General features: G+C 34.9%; 1 protein-coding gene and 1 pseudogene across 6 annotated transcripts; one reads left to right on the forward strand and one right to left on the reverse strand.

Moving 5' to 3' along the window:
- The first annotated feature begins 2390 nt into the window (after positions 1–2390).
- Positions 2391–11938, forward strand: LOC121330354 (zinc finger CCCH domain-containing protein 14-like). Of its 6 annotated transcripts, none has more exons than XM_041276817.1 (17): positions 2391–2569; positions 5139–5181; positions 5419–5533; positions 5623–5663; positions 5891–6095; positions 6391–6823; positions 7248–7450; positions 7637–7737; positions 8057–8212; positions 8320–8388; positions 8740–8893; positions 9775–10004; positions 10193–10313; positions 10578–10717; positions 10950–11026; positions 11153–11259; positions 11578–11938. In XM_041276817.1, the coding sequence occupies exons 3-17, from the start codon at positions 5442–5444 to the stop codon at positions 11579–11581; spliced, it is 2133 nt and encodes a 710-aa protein (XP_041132751.1). In that variant the 5' UTR covers positions 2391–2569; positions 5139–5181; positions 5419–5441; the 3' UTR covers positions 11582–11938. The 6 variants fall into 6 exon arrangements, with proteins under 6 accessions (XP_041132751.1, XP_041132748.1, XP_041132749.1 ...); XM_041276814.1 differs by lacking the exon at positions 2391–2569 and adding an exon at positions 4434–4598; XM_041276815.1 differs by lacking the exon at positions 2391–2569 and adding an exon at positions 4434–4598 and having other exon boundaries at positions 9778–10004.
- Positions 11939–13333: 1395 nt separating this feature from the next.
- LOC121329693 overlaps positions 13334–14937 on the reverse strand; it is a 30100-nt pseudogene continuing 28496 nt past the window's right edge.

Raw genomic sequence — 14937 nt, forward strand, 5'->3', positions numbered from 1 at the left:
GAGTCTACTTCTGTTAGTTTTTATTTATTTTATTTTTTTTAACCAGAATTGAATTTGTAAACCTGTAATGAGTTGCTATGATTGGTTGGCCAAGAAAGGTTCTAGGGTCAAGAAACCATATAAGGTTTAGTGGCAAATTAATGTGAAATTGAATGAAAGAATGTTTGATTGAAGGTTTTAACCATTATGTTGACGCTACGGTGAAAGGGTAATTGGTATTTTTAAATATATAAATGGATCACTTATTTAATAAGAGCCATGTAAATATAGTCTGTATGTGATTTATTTTCATGTCCGAATAATTTTAAACGGCATAGTATTTTTTTTTTGGGGGGGGGGGGGTTAATATCATTTATGTATAAAGCTGTTTACACTACAATTTTCCGTACCTGGTGATATTTATTAATAAAATAGTGTAGTGTATTTCAAGAACGTTTTCCAAAGTTATTTTCAGCACTGCAGTGTTTGTTTCTTCTTCTTTTGATTTTATTAAACAAGTGCCTCACTGTATTCAGGAATAAATTGCAGTCAGAATTATACCTGTTCCATTTAATTTTGTAATTCTTCCATTCTATATGAAGAAAATTAAACAACTTGAAGGATTGATGATAATGTGTAATGAAGGATAATCTGGTTTCTAATGCTTTTTTTTCTGAATAGCCTAGATTCTAATATAAGTCATTGATTCTTAAATTTAACCACGCTTAGATTTTATATATCATTAAAAAAAAAGTCTTGCATGATTTTTCTGTTTTGTGAATAGGAACAGTATATAGTCTGTACAGTAAGAACCATTTGCAGATAACCCATGCTTCCTGTTTTGTTGCCTGCAAAAGGCCCTTGTTCATGTGTGGTCACTTCCTCCTGTATTGTAAGGATTGCAATAGTATAATAGACTGTGGTGGTGAAATGAACTCATTTAAGATGTTCTCACATATTCTATCAGGTTTTAGTGAGATGTAGTGATGTCACAGTGAGAAGTGGGGTAGACCACACCGTTTGGGGGGACCAGATAAAGGATGTGGCCTAACAGGCTGGTAACAGGGATGCACGAATGATCCTTCATATAGTGGGATTTCGGCTCTAGGGGTGTGATGTGCCTTTTTTCATTGAAAACGCTGCTTTTAATGTCAAGTGTGCATAGACTTACCATGTCAGAATAAAAATAGAGGGGGAAACATATGCTTTCACATACTGAAAACAAAAGATGTTCAAAGTTTGGGTGAGAAGTTCCAGACACACAATGGTGATATTCTAAGTCTTATCTATGGGGTGGTTTGTTTTTCTTGTGTTTGTTTTTTTTGGCAGTACAGTGATGGTGCTAGAAGTATACACAAGGTTTATTTTTTTTTATACACAGTTTCTTTTGTTTTTAAATATTCTATTGTTTGACAAGCCAACAGTTGTTTGCCTCAGATTCCCATCTTTTTACGGCGTTCTCTCTATTTTATCGTTACGCTGTACAATATGTAAAGTCTACAGTTATAATACTGGTTTGTAAAACACTGTACAAATTGCATCAACATAAGCAAAACATGTAATTGTGTAAAGTAAGAGACCTTTTATGTAAAGGAATATATCTGGTTTATTTTCTGCAATAAAATACATATTTGCAATGATAGTTAATTTTTTTTTTTTTTTGTTTGATTCAAACCTGTATTTGTTGTGTTTTTTTTGTGGGGGGGGTGGGGGTTGGAGTGCAACCTATTTCAGTAAATGTATTAATACTCTACAAGTCTTGTCAGTTTATTAATACATGGATGGTTTATGCTGAGGCTGGTATGGAGAGTAGGTATGCAAAACTTAACTGCAAAAATAGATGAGAGGCCTTATCACGATACACCTAAATCGTTTTCCACCTGTGGTTTTAATTTTGTATAGCCATCACTTCAGCGCCCCTGCTGTATCTTACAGAATGGAGACAAGCAAGCAGACAATGCAGGAATATTATTTGAGCTTTTGCAGAAGCTGGTGTAAAATAGATTTTGTTTTAAAGGGAATATTGTGGGTTGAATCCAAGCTATTTAAGGACCTTGCTTGGAAGGCTTGGCTGGTACAACGGCACTGTATGTTTTATGCTCTGCCTTTGGTACTGCTTTAGCTTGTGACTCAGATATGGTAAGAAACAACTGATATTGTTGTGTTACGAGATTTAAAAGTACTAGCACAACATTTGAAGATTCCTGTTCCTCCATCTTATTAGAAGTCTTCTAGGACGCTTTGTGGCACTGTCCCTAATACTGAAAATACTGGTGAAGATGAAAGGGGGTTTCTACAATTTTTCATTATTTGCATGTACCGGAAATATATTTTTGGAATACTGGTCCCAGTGTCCCCAGAACCTCTGACGCTCATTTAGTCCGGTCCGGTCCCATCCCTGAGCATCGTCGCGCCGGCAAAGCAATATTGTATTTTCATGCAGCCTGGTGTAAAATGACACTTGATATGACTAAAGGAAAGGTTGAACGACCAGTAGCATTAAAAAGCGGCTTAACATCGATGTACAAATCTGGAGAATTGCTAAACAAACAGTCAACGTTCATATGTGCAACCAATAACAGGATTGCTGGTGAGTTTATCCGTGGCTGTTTCTACCGAACTGGCAGCTAGCTCAATTTCTCGCTGCCTAAATTGGTTAGACTAGCGAAGTCTAACATTAACGGCTCATACTATTTTATTGTGTTGGAATTGTTCTCTTCATCCATGACATTTATATATCTGCGTGCAAACGACTTTGTTTCGTGTGTACATCAGCGTACCATGTTTACAAGGTAGTAGTGAATCTTGTGGCTTAAAAAAAAAACATCACAACGCTAGGAGGGGCTGTAAAATATGGCAAATATTTGAAAACCTATTTTCACTTTAAGTTCACCGCAGGTATCCTCTAAGAAACGTAGTGAACAATACAAAATAGTTTGTGGACTAGTTATTTTCACATGTGTGAAATTCATGTTGTAAAAGTGGGGTTTTTGTGTGTGTGTGTGTTTTTTTTTGTTTTTTTTTAATTATTATTTTAGTATACACTTTATGGTTTTAGCAATAATTAAATACAATACTAAAATGTACATTGAGAGTTGAGTGTATGATGCAGATAGTTTAAAACAATTACAAAAAAAAATCACACTTTTTTTAAATTATTATTTGGTTACCTCTTATTTTAGTTCTGTGTTAAATGTATTAAAGAAGTAATCTTTGATCCTGCAAAGAATAAAGAAAAAATAGACAATGGAGTACTCATATTTAAGATTAATGCTATCTACTGCATACCTGTGATAAATGTAAGATATTTTACTTTATCATTGCTATTAGTTTTAATAGAAGAAAAACAACACATTGATAAAAAATGTTTTGTTTTGTTATCTTCAGCAATAGAGAAAAAGGTCAGGGCTAGAATGACTAGCATGTTTTAAACCGTCAGGTAAAGGATTTGCATACCTGGATTACTATTTACCATACGTAATTACTAATTCAGAAAGGAATTCCCATTCTGCAGTCCTGGCAGCTTTTAAAAAAGCTCAGAAAAACAGATTCTTTGTGAAATGGTGGGGAAGCTACTGTGTGATGGAGTGGGCTTCATTTATTGCACACAGTCAAAATATAGGATGCTTAATACACTTCATCTGTCCTAGTATCTCACAGCACATCAGTGATCCAAGCAGAAACTGCAATAGAAACAATATATACGAACAAATACAATGTAATATTCAATAGTAAGAAATTAAATATGTTGAGAAAAAAAAAATTCTTTGATGTAATCATTTAATAAATAGAAATATTGAGATATGTAATGTTTTCATGCAGGAAGGGCCTGGTTTGCAGATTGGACACTGTAGGATAGAGAAAGATGGAAAGTGAAATTCAGAAAGAGAAGATGTAGTTTCTTAGGCAGAAAAGAGACTAGATTTGCAGCGGTAATCGGCAATATTTTTTTTTTTTTTTTTTTTTTTTTGCTGAACTGAGAATCATGAAATTTGAAATTATTGATCGTTACTGTTTATACTGTACTTTAAGTGCTAAACAAAGCAATTTAAATGCAATACATATAACAGAGGAAATTCCATTGCAGTGTAGAAACTAAATTGCAAATACAATAAGATACAGTAATGCACTTTATTAAAAGTTAATTCCACTGAATAGCACCACGAGTCTCTGCATTCACTTTCAATATATTAGATCAAACATTGCCAAAGTTAAAATGAAAACCCGAGAGCGCCCCCTTAAGTTGGAGGTTGGAAGTTATTCACAGTATCTCCATACTGTCACAGTTTAAGGACTTAAAAATCTGGTCACCTTAAGTACACGTCGTTTTAAATTGTAGTTACACATTCACAAATAACAGAATAACATGCATCAAAATACAGAACATTCAGATTGTTTGTCCTCCGCCAAATGTGCATTTTTCTTTCTTTCCAGAAAGCGGCGCTGTGCTAATTGGAGCTGGGTTGTACATTTATGACCCCATCATGCAATGCGGCGGCTTGTAGTTTTACTGTTTTGTTTGAAGACAAACATTTTTTAAAAACAAAAGCAATTGCGAATACAATTGAGAGGCTTTTATAATAATGGAGATAGGTACGGAGATCAGTAAGAAAATAAGGGTAAGGTTTGTTTGCGTTTGTTTTATTTTGAAATAATGTAGAAAATAACGAGCTTACAATGGGCCTTGTTTGTACAGTTTTACATGAGTGTGCCAGGTTATCGTAATAATAATAATATTAAGAATATGGAACTTACTTACTGAACATGCTGTTACTGAATGCAAATGTAGGGGGGGGGGGGGGGGATATTAAGTATTCACAATTATTTACAATGGCCGTATGAGTTTTCGCGATATATCAGAACGGTCTGCGTATTGACTTTGGTTGTGTATGGACTTTTCCAAGGGGAGCTGGGATATATGATGACTGGCTTTATTAAATCAGTCATTTGATTTAGAGATCAATTACAACTGTTGAAATTACGGGGGGGGATCTTAACGAACAAGTGACTTAAAATGCTGTAAAAACATGATTGACCTAAGTCGTATTTTAAATGCGTAAGTCAAGTCAGCGAAAAACAAATATTTTACAGCAAACGTAACCCCAACAACATTTGTTGGTCAATGGACCTTTGTTTTGTCTCCAATTCCATTTTTGCAGGCTGCTATTAAGGGGAAATTACAAGAACTGGGTGCCTATGTGGGTAAGTAAAACAAACGCACATATGTGTGTGTGTGTGTGTGTATATATATATATATATATAAAATTACACAGGTGCACCAGAATTAATATTACTATTAATACCACTACTGTATATTGTAATTCCTGTGAATACAGCCTTACATATTTCTTAGTTGTAGAGAGACATTAAAAGAATGATACGTGACCATTCTACTTAAAACGATTGTAACATTCAGATATTTCTATTTCTTTTTACTAGATGAAGAGCTACCTGATTACATCATGGTGATGGTTGCAAACAAAAAGAATGCCCAGCAGATGGCTGACGACCTTTCTCTCTTTCTGGGCAACAATACTGTAAAATTCACCGTATGGTAAGAACGAGGCATTTAATTGATAACCAAACCAGATTATCAGTCACATTTAATAAGTTTCTAAGTTTGGTTGTTTGTTTTGTTTCCAGGTTACATGGTGTGCTAGAAAAACTGCGTTCTGTTGCTGTTGGTTAGTACCTGCTAAGCAGTATTTTACTTTAAGAAGAAAGATACTGTAACCAGCACACCATTGTATAATAGTACACCTATTGAAAACAAATCATTTTACTATACATGCAAGCAATCATCTTAGGTACAAAATGTAATATATCTAAGCATGAATCCGCTGTCAGCAAAACAGCTTTTAAGGTGCCTGCTTGATAGTTGTGTTAACATTTTGAACATTTTACTTGACAGAACCCCAGAATGAAAAGCCCCAGCCTATGTACACAGACTCCAGCACATTGTCACTGTCAAGAAAAAGCAGATTGACAGCTAGTGGGCACAATGAGCGGAGAGGAGACGAGGCTCGTGCACTGACAGTCTCTAGCTCGCGATCAGAAAGACATGACTCCAGGGTTTCTACAAGCTCATCACAGGAGCACAACATTTCCAGTGGAGGGTAAGACAGCTTAAATATTTTGTTACTACAACACAAGATTTGTATTGAATGAGTTATAGAAAAAATATGATTCGCATTTTGTATGAAACTGGTTGTTGATTGTTTTTATGAAAAAAATGTATTGCAATAGTACAAGGTTTGGATAAGCACAATAACAGTTATATTAGGCAATAAACCTATATTTATTATAAGGTACTGTACTCTATTCATAAACAGTTAGTAGCAAATAAAGTATGTTTAGTCCTTTTGAACAGTCACTCATAAGTATTTTTTATTTTTCTCCCCTCTAAAACAGAAGATCCTCATCAGAAAGGAATGTTCCTCGGTTAATGTCAACAGTTAAGCCCCTAATGGAGCTTTCGTCTGCAGAGGCTGTTATTGATATTAAACCTGAACTTGATGATGACCTCATTGATGAAGATCTGAACATTGTACCAGATGCTGCATCCTCTTCAGCAGCCAGAAAGAAGCCATTAGTTACTGTAACCTACAGTTCGGCTCGACCTTCAGCAGAGCTTTACAAGCCTCCAGGAAGCAGCCAACATTCGTTAATGACTTCAGATAACAGCTCACACTCTTCTAGCCAAATGGCGGAGAGCAGTGGGTTTGATCACAGGCCTGTTGAGATCCTCAAGTCCACAGAAAGTGCCTGTGGGACGTTCAACAGACTTGCAGAAAACTACGTTAGCAGATCCACCAAGCCAAACGTTGACAGAATTAGTAGAGAAGTGAGTATAAATTCAAGATATTTTTTGCATTGCATAGTGCTGTTTTTTTAATTTATTATTATTTTGTGCATTGTCATTTTCTCTTTGATGTTTAAATCAACAATTATTCAGTGATTTTTAAATACCATTCCACAAAATTCTTGTTGGGTTGGAAATTCTCCCTTCCTCATTCTTAATGGATTTTGATTACAAGCTTCCATGAATGTATTGTTAGCAAAGACTGAACGAACAAGATTTCATACATGTCAATGGCAGAGAAAGAATAACAAAAAATGTAAAACATTTTTAGTTGTTCATTTCTGTGGAACTTCTGTTTCTAGATATTCAAGTTTTAGTTTTTTTCTTCTGTGACTATTTGTTAGGTGATCTTACTTTTTTTTAAATTAATTTGTTGTAATAGCAAGTTGTTACTCTCTTCTTGAAGGAAGAAGTATCCAGAAAGCGAAAGGTGCCAGTTATCAGTTCGGTGGTGAAAGTAGGTAAATCTGGGAGTGAAGGCCAGGACATTGAGGAAGTGAGAGAAGAGGAGGAGGAAGAGGAGGAGGAGGAGGAGGAGGAGAAGAGTTACGTTAGCAGGACTGGCAGTCTATCAAGCAGTGTCTCTGTGCCTTCCAAGCCTGAAAGAAGGTACAATATATCATATGTATGTAATTGAGTAAGCATAAGGTATAGGTGCAATATACCACATATGAAGTGGCTGTGTGTTCTTCTATGGCTGATATGACTTGAATTTCACTTTATATCTACAGACTCAACTTGTGAAAAACAAAAAGTATTCAATTATAACCTAATTTTTCTATTCTTGTGTTTCAGACCCTCATTGCCACCTTCGAAGCAAGCTAATAGAAATTTGATATTAAAAGCAATTTCTGAAGCTCAGAAATCTGTGTCAAAAACAACCAGTTACCCTCCAGGTAATTTTAAATTTTATAAAACCTTACATTTCTTGCATTATTTGAATTGGTTTGGTTTATTCAGTATAATTATCTTGTGTAGTAAAGGCCAATGTAGAAAAAGTGGGTTTATTGCTTGTGCTATTTCTGTGGGTCTTTGTTACACACTCAGATGTCCACACATTTTATTTTATTTTTAGTCCTAGCTGAGTTAAGTTTACTTACTGTCCTGGTGCATAGGCTCAGTTTGCCTGTCCTGAAGATGAAGCCTGAGGGCCATCAACCTAAGGGAATGCAGCTTTTAACCACTGCTAAGTGTTTTTGCTCATTGTTTTTCCAGTGTCTCAGAGACAGATGGTTCCTGTTGCCCCCAGAACACGCATGACTAGTGAAGAAACCAATGCTGTAACCCAACATGTGCAAGAGAAGCTTCACCATCCAGATCCCAGGCTTCAGGTGGAGGCTTCAGAAGAGACAGGCTTGCAGAGACTGCCAGGTTAGACCTTTTACCATATAACGGAAATATGTATTGGAAAAGAAGCAGACTGTGTGTCTTCTATTGGCTTTTACAGATTAAGTATAATCTGAATTGTTCTTTTTTAGTTCAGTCAAGATCACTGGCCTCCCGTCTTCAGCTTGATGCACCAGAAGAAACCTTAAGCAGTCTTCAAGGTTAGTTTTCTCTTTGTCTCACTTTTGTGTTACAAAACCATTCTAGTGCTGTTTTTTTAACAGAGCTCTTCAACAGTTTCTCTGAAAATAGTAAAACTTCGAGATGGTATGTTTTTATTTAATTTACTCTTGAGCCTGCTTCAGTGACTTCCCTTCTCAGTGCTGCGCTGTAGTTGTCTGCAGACTCCATCAATAACTTTTAATCACTCAATTTATATTACATACATTTTTTTTTTTTGGCTGAACAATTCATTTTGCTTATTTTTAGCTTTTGACTGAATAGTAATGTGCCTGAATGGTTAACTCCTTGTGTTCCCCCTATAAGTGTTGTGTTACTTTTTACATTAACAGAAGTGGGTGAAATGGGAGACAAGAAGCCTGATGACACTCGGTCATTTATCCTAAAGAGAGCAGTGTTGGATGAAGTGAGGACCCTTAAGAGCAGACTCGGAGCACAACACATGGAGAGGGTACCAGCACTGCCGGCACGTTTGGTACAGACAAGGTATACACATAGGTGGAAAAGTTTTTATATATATATATATATATATATATATAATATATATATATATATATATATATATATATATATATATATATATATATATATATGCATGGTAACTGAAGGTTCTGGACAGAAAAAAAGAACAATTCCAAATTGTAAAAAGGTCTGGATTTCAGAATTTAGATGGCTCCAGATGGTGGCTCCAGATTTTGATGTAGTGATAAAACTTTGTTTTTCCCTACGTTACATTTATAAATAAATTGTTGGTAGTAGTCAATCAGTGCACAGAAAGTGCTTTTGAGAATAAGTAGTACATTTCTTGTACACAACACACATAGTTTTGTTTGAAAAATGGAGTTGAAGAATATCTTATAGATGTTATTGCAACACATCAACTGAAAAGGGAACATCATTAAATCTTCTGATTAACAAGAAGCTAGAGCCACAGATTATTATTATTGATTAGTTATTTAGCAGACACCTTTATCCAAAGCAACTGTGAGAGACTAGGGGGTGAACTATGCTGCTGTAGAGTCACTTACAATACAGGGATGGAAATAAGACTCATATTTCATAGCAGCTTTGCCCATTCCAGGTTTTACTTTATTCGTCACAGTGTGTATAGGTAACAAGTTCAGTTGTGTCTTGTTAAAAAGCAATATGACTTCAGTTTTACATCTCAACTGAAGGACGGAGCATGGAGGTTAAGGGACTTGCTCAGGGTCACACACAATGAGTCAGTGCCTGAGCTTGGATTTAACCAGAAACCTAGTAACAAGCCCCTTTCTTTAACCACTGAAGCACCAAGCCTCCTCAGTGGGACAGAGACATTTTTAATTAAATGATTAAAAGTAACTTTTTTCTTTGTGGTTTGTGTACAGTAGAGATGCACATGAGTCTCAGAGGTCTTCCAGTCCTAAATTTATTGTTACTTTGGATGGGGTGCCCAGCCCACCTGGATTCATATCTGATCAAGAAGAAGAAGAAACTGTTTTGAAGGAAAAGGTGAAAACAACGAAGACCAGTGTTCCACACAGCCAGTTGGAAAAGAAACACAAGCTCATGCCACAGCAGAGACTTGCCAGGGAATTACCAGTCGATTACTCTGATGGTAAGTTTAAGCTTTTTGTTCTGTTTTTACATGGTCATAACTGAAGTTAAGCAATATCTCTTACTCCATAGATCTCTAACATGATCAATTGTCTTTGATAAACTAAAAATAGTTAAAGTAATAATTATTCTATATAGTGTGAAACAGTCAGTGTTTTTTGCCACCCCCTCTTTTTTGGTTTCCCCCAGATGAGGTGGAAGTAGATCATGGTCCTGTAAAACGTCAGAAAGTACTGGAGCGTTGCAAGTTCTGGCCTGTCTGTAAAAGTGGAGATGATTGCTCATACCATCACCCAAAAACATTATGCAAGTAAGTCTTAAGAAAAAGCGTAGCATCGGGTGCCATGTTGAGGTCAACTGGCTGTTTTAGGTTAAGCTTTAACTTTCAACCTGTTCATGCATATGTATACATTTTGATATTCATGAAACAGTTCTAGAGGTGGGGGTAGGGCAGGGCTCATTGTCTCATACTGGATACACCGCTGTATTTTATGATTTTTTTTTCAGTCAATTTCCAGTAAAATTAACTGTTTCCCAGACCAAAAGTATCTTTTATTTATTTAATCACTTACAGGACGTTTCCCAATTGTAAGTTTGGAGAGCAGTGTTTGTTTATTCATCCAAACTGTAAATATGATGCTAAGTGCACCAAGCAGGACTGTCCATTCACTCACACTGGACGAAGAGGTCCAGCACCACCAGTTAAAGCACCAGGTAAGATGTAAAATGCAGCCCGAATTATCTGGGTTTTAGGCTAACGTGTTCCACACTAATTCCAGATCTGTGAGTAATGTTGAGATCCCACACAAGCTTACAGTGAGTGGGTGTATAGGGATTGGGGGAAGAAGGGAAAGGTTTGGCTGTCTTGTCCATTTCATCCAGTATTTAAATAGCATCTGGTGTTTTTATTTATTTTATTTATTTATTTATTTTTCCCTCCCCACAGCACCGTCAGTATCTGGCAATGTATGTCATTTCTTTCCAGAGTGTAAGAGTATGGACTGCCAGTTTTATCACCCTAAAGTAGGTATAAAAAAAAAGAAATACAGATTGTTTTTAAAAATTGTTTTTGGTTTATTTATTTTTTTTATCTTAAAGAAGTACACATCTGTTATTGGAGTTGCTAAAAAAAAAAAACTGTATTTAAAGCCTTGCAGATTTACCACTCAATGTAAGAGACCTGACTGCAATTTCTATCATCCAACGGTTTCATTACCTCCACGACATGCTCTTAAATGGACAAGAGCCCAAAACAGGTAATCCATTTTTATTACTTTAACAATAATAAATACAAATCAAGTAGTTTGCCACTTGAATCCATAAACTCCTGTAACATGTGTTTAGCTGTAATTTAATTGTTGCTAAATTTACGTATCCCAAAAATATATTGGAATGTTTTGTTAAGTTTACAGATTACTTTTTACATCTTTGCTAAATATTTTATTTAAAGGTTATTTTAAAATATTGCCACTGTTAAGGTACAATGTAATTTACAAACCTAGATTTGTTATAAAGGATTATTTGTTCTTGATAAATACTTGATTGTTAATTTTAATAATTGTCTCCCCTTTTAGTTAACTTTCACAGAATGGTTCCCAAGGATACTGAAATCCCACAACGAGACACCTCTGCTCAAGTGCTGAGGAGTCCGGTTTGATGAACTAATTTACTTTTTGTTTACAAATTTAAAATAATGGTTGTGTTGCTTAGAGGTTGCTACTGGTTAAAAATTCTGTACTCGTTTTTCAGCAGGATTTCCAATGGCCTGTAAACTGTGAATGTTTTCTTTTTGTAAACTAACATTATAGAGTAACTGTTTCTGTAAACTTTTATTATTATTTTTTAAATCTTTCACTTGACAACTCCACTGTGAACATTGAAAAAACTAAAACTGGCATGTTGTAAACTCAATACCAATTTTCCTTTGAAACTGGGGGGGGGGGGGGGGGGGGGGGGGGGGGTGGGGGGGTCATTGCTGTAAAAAAACAGTGGTGTTTTGATGAAACTACTAAAACACAAACATTATCAAGCTAGATGGACATGTACTATTTTGACGTCTTAACATTATGTTTCAGTAAAAAAAATATGAACAATTAGGATAAAATACTCATCACATTAGCATTACTAGTAGGTCATTTTTATACAGTTTTGATTTAATTTTTTTGTTTTTTATAAAAAGTTTTACAAGGATAAAAATGAGACTAACGGGTTATGTAGTAAAACGACTGAACTGTCCTTATCAGAATTTTTTTTATTTTTTTTTTATTAAAGTTTGTTTTAAGAAACATTTCACAAAAATATACAAAAACATTTTTACAACTGATACTTACATTGATAAATCAGGAAAGCTATAATATTCATTAACACTTGCAACTATGAAACTTAAATGTACAAAATAAATCTAAAATAAGGAAGAACATTTTTGATTTAATTTCATTTGCATGTTATCAGTTTTAATAAGTCCTGTAATTTACTTAACTGTTCTTCATAAAACATTCTTTTTGAGCAATGCAACTGCTCCTTCTGTTTACAAAGAAAGGTTTTAAAAAAGTTACAGTACAATACTGTGTAGTTTTTATTAACATTTTGATAATATGATTAAGAAAATGTTTTAGCAGCACACTTTAAAATAGTGATCCTAGAAGAAACAAAACAGTAACACTTTAGGTTCTAACTTCCTTTCTTGTTGAGAGGAATTGCCCAATGATGATGTTTCAAGCCATGCACGCACGCACACAAACATACATACATAAATACAGGTTCACTGTACAAGCCAAATGCTGCATTACACATTACAGGATCACATGTGTGAAGTTCGGTACTTTTAAGGATGTATTGGGTCAAAACGGTAATCGGCACAAGGACAATGTTAACCAAACTGTTGGGGTAACCACAGTGATTGGTACAGGTATATAGTGCATAGTATGCTTTGGCATGCTGACATCAAGAATATTACTCAGATGGTACATTCAGGAGTAAGGCCACGGGATAATGTTTTTCATTTATAACAGTAAATAATTAATAAAGTAAATAATTAATAAAAAATAGAAAACAAACATAATACAACACAAACCAAAAAAAATCACATCAACCTTATAGAAGTTCACAAAAAAAGTTTAAGGCTAGTCATGTTTGCTAAGCATATTACAAATGACATTATTTTTTATTGTGATATATATATATATATATATATATATATATATATATATATATATATATATATATATATATATATATTACTATATAAGGTGAAGATTTATATTTTATTTATATTTTATTCCACTTCTAATATAACGAATAATAATAATAATAATAATTCAAAAGATAAAATTGCATGAAAAGGCAGCTAGCCGTCAAGGTTGGTTTCCTGTGACATAACAGGGATCATTAAGACATTTAATTTATTATTGACAAATGATTTTCCCTATAGCTATCCTGGGTAAAAGTCTACCTGTGGAACATTTTGGATCTTATGCATGTTTGATTCCACAGAAATAAGGTTCTGAACACAGGCATTCTCAAATATGCTATAGCAAAAATGATCTTAAAGATCTGCACACATTTTTCTATCTATTTGCTAACTGAAAATGTATGTACTGGGCAGTGAGGGTATCTAGTCATTAAAATTACAAGCTGCCTGATTGCTGTTTTGCTGCCTTGATACATTCAGTTCACCCAGGGGACTTGGCGTTGCTGTTCTGTCATCTGACATTTCCCATGCAGCCCCTGCTTCCTGTAGCATCGTCACTGCTTCAGTGAGGAATGTGCACACATTTCCATACAAACAGGCTGAAGAAAAGGAAACAGTAGTGTTGTTCATGTTTAAATACATTTCTCACATGTTCAGTAACTAAATAAGCACAACAAAGTGAGGGGGTGCAGTTCCTTTAAGTTGCTACTTTTATCATCTATGAAATAAGAAATAAGGTAAAATTATGCATTTTATCATCTTTGTAACACTGGTGCTTGACAGTGATTTTGTTAGCTTCTGAACCCCATCAATTAATATTTTGTTATTGACATTTTAAAAACATTTTAGGAGTACATGCTACCTTCGATCATCCCCTCCAGCGCTGATAACATAGTGGTCCCCGCTAGTAAAACGTATGTTTGTCAGATGTGCAGCGTGACCAAGAAACCTTTTATGTTTAGCCTGTTGAAAGATAAAACATATTTGTAAAGACCGAATTTTACAGATGCAGAGAACTATATCCAGTAATAGCAGAATTACATAGCAGTGGGATGTTTGGTTGACTGGTGACCTCTGCATGTTAAATGTAAAAAAAAAAAAAATATATATATATATATATATATATATATATATATATATATATATATATATAAAATAAATACACTCATTTTGCTAACAAAAACAAATTGAATTTGTATATTCTAACTACAGATAGTGTTACAGCTTTACTGAACTATTTTGTATTTGCATTAACTTGATACCTCCAAGTGTTTAAAATAAATGTACAGAAAAACTAGAAAATCTACTCTGTACTTCAAGCCATCGTGATAAATTAATGTTAACATTGTGTGGATGGAGATGTCAGTTATTTTCTTTGTCATGTTGCATATATGAAACTGCTCTGGTGCTATTAGTGTGGTACTGGAATCTGCACAATTCACATAAAACACAAGCAGGGTATCAAACACAGATTATACTTACAAACTTCTCTGGACATGGAAAGTCAAACAGCTTTACCATTCCAAAGTCATCGCCTGTGACGATGTTGAGGCCAGAATGGGAGACACAGGCACAGGTTACATCAGCTTTATCTGTGGTGCGAGACCAGATTCCAACCACCTCATCTCCGAGAACACTGGAGAAGAAAAACCCAACAGAAACCGCTCAACATACACGGAGGATCCCAGCCATTCTGTGGAGTGGTTGCAGGTCACAGTTTGGATAAACAAACGTTAATAAGGGT

Source organism: Polyodon spathula, chromosome 17 (assembly GCF_017654505.1).
Source record: "Polyodon spathula isolate WHYD16114869_AA chromosome 17, ASM1765450v1, whole genome shotgun sequence".
NCBI lineage: Eukaryota > Metazoa > Chordata > Actinopteri > Acipenseriformes > Polyodontidae > Polyodon > Polyodon spathula.

Bases quoted from the DNA above. Each gene is read 5' to 3' on its own strand.
- LOC121330354 (XM_041276814.1), top strand. From the start codon at position 4,563: ATGGAGATAGGTACGGAGATCAGTAAGAAAATAAGG. The intron at 6,824-7,247 runs GTGAGTATAAAT...CTCTTCTTGAAG, and splicing joins TTGACAGAATTAGTAGAGAA to GAAGAAGTATCCAGAAAGCG. The intron at 8,894-9,774 runs GTATACACATAG...GTTTGTGTACAG, and splicing joins GCACGTTTGGTACAGACAAG to TAGAGATGCACATGAGTCTC.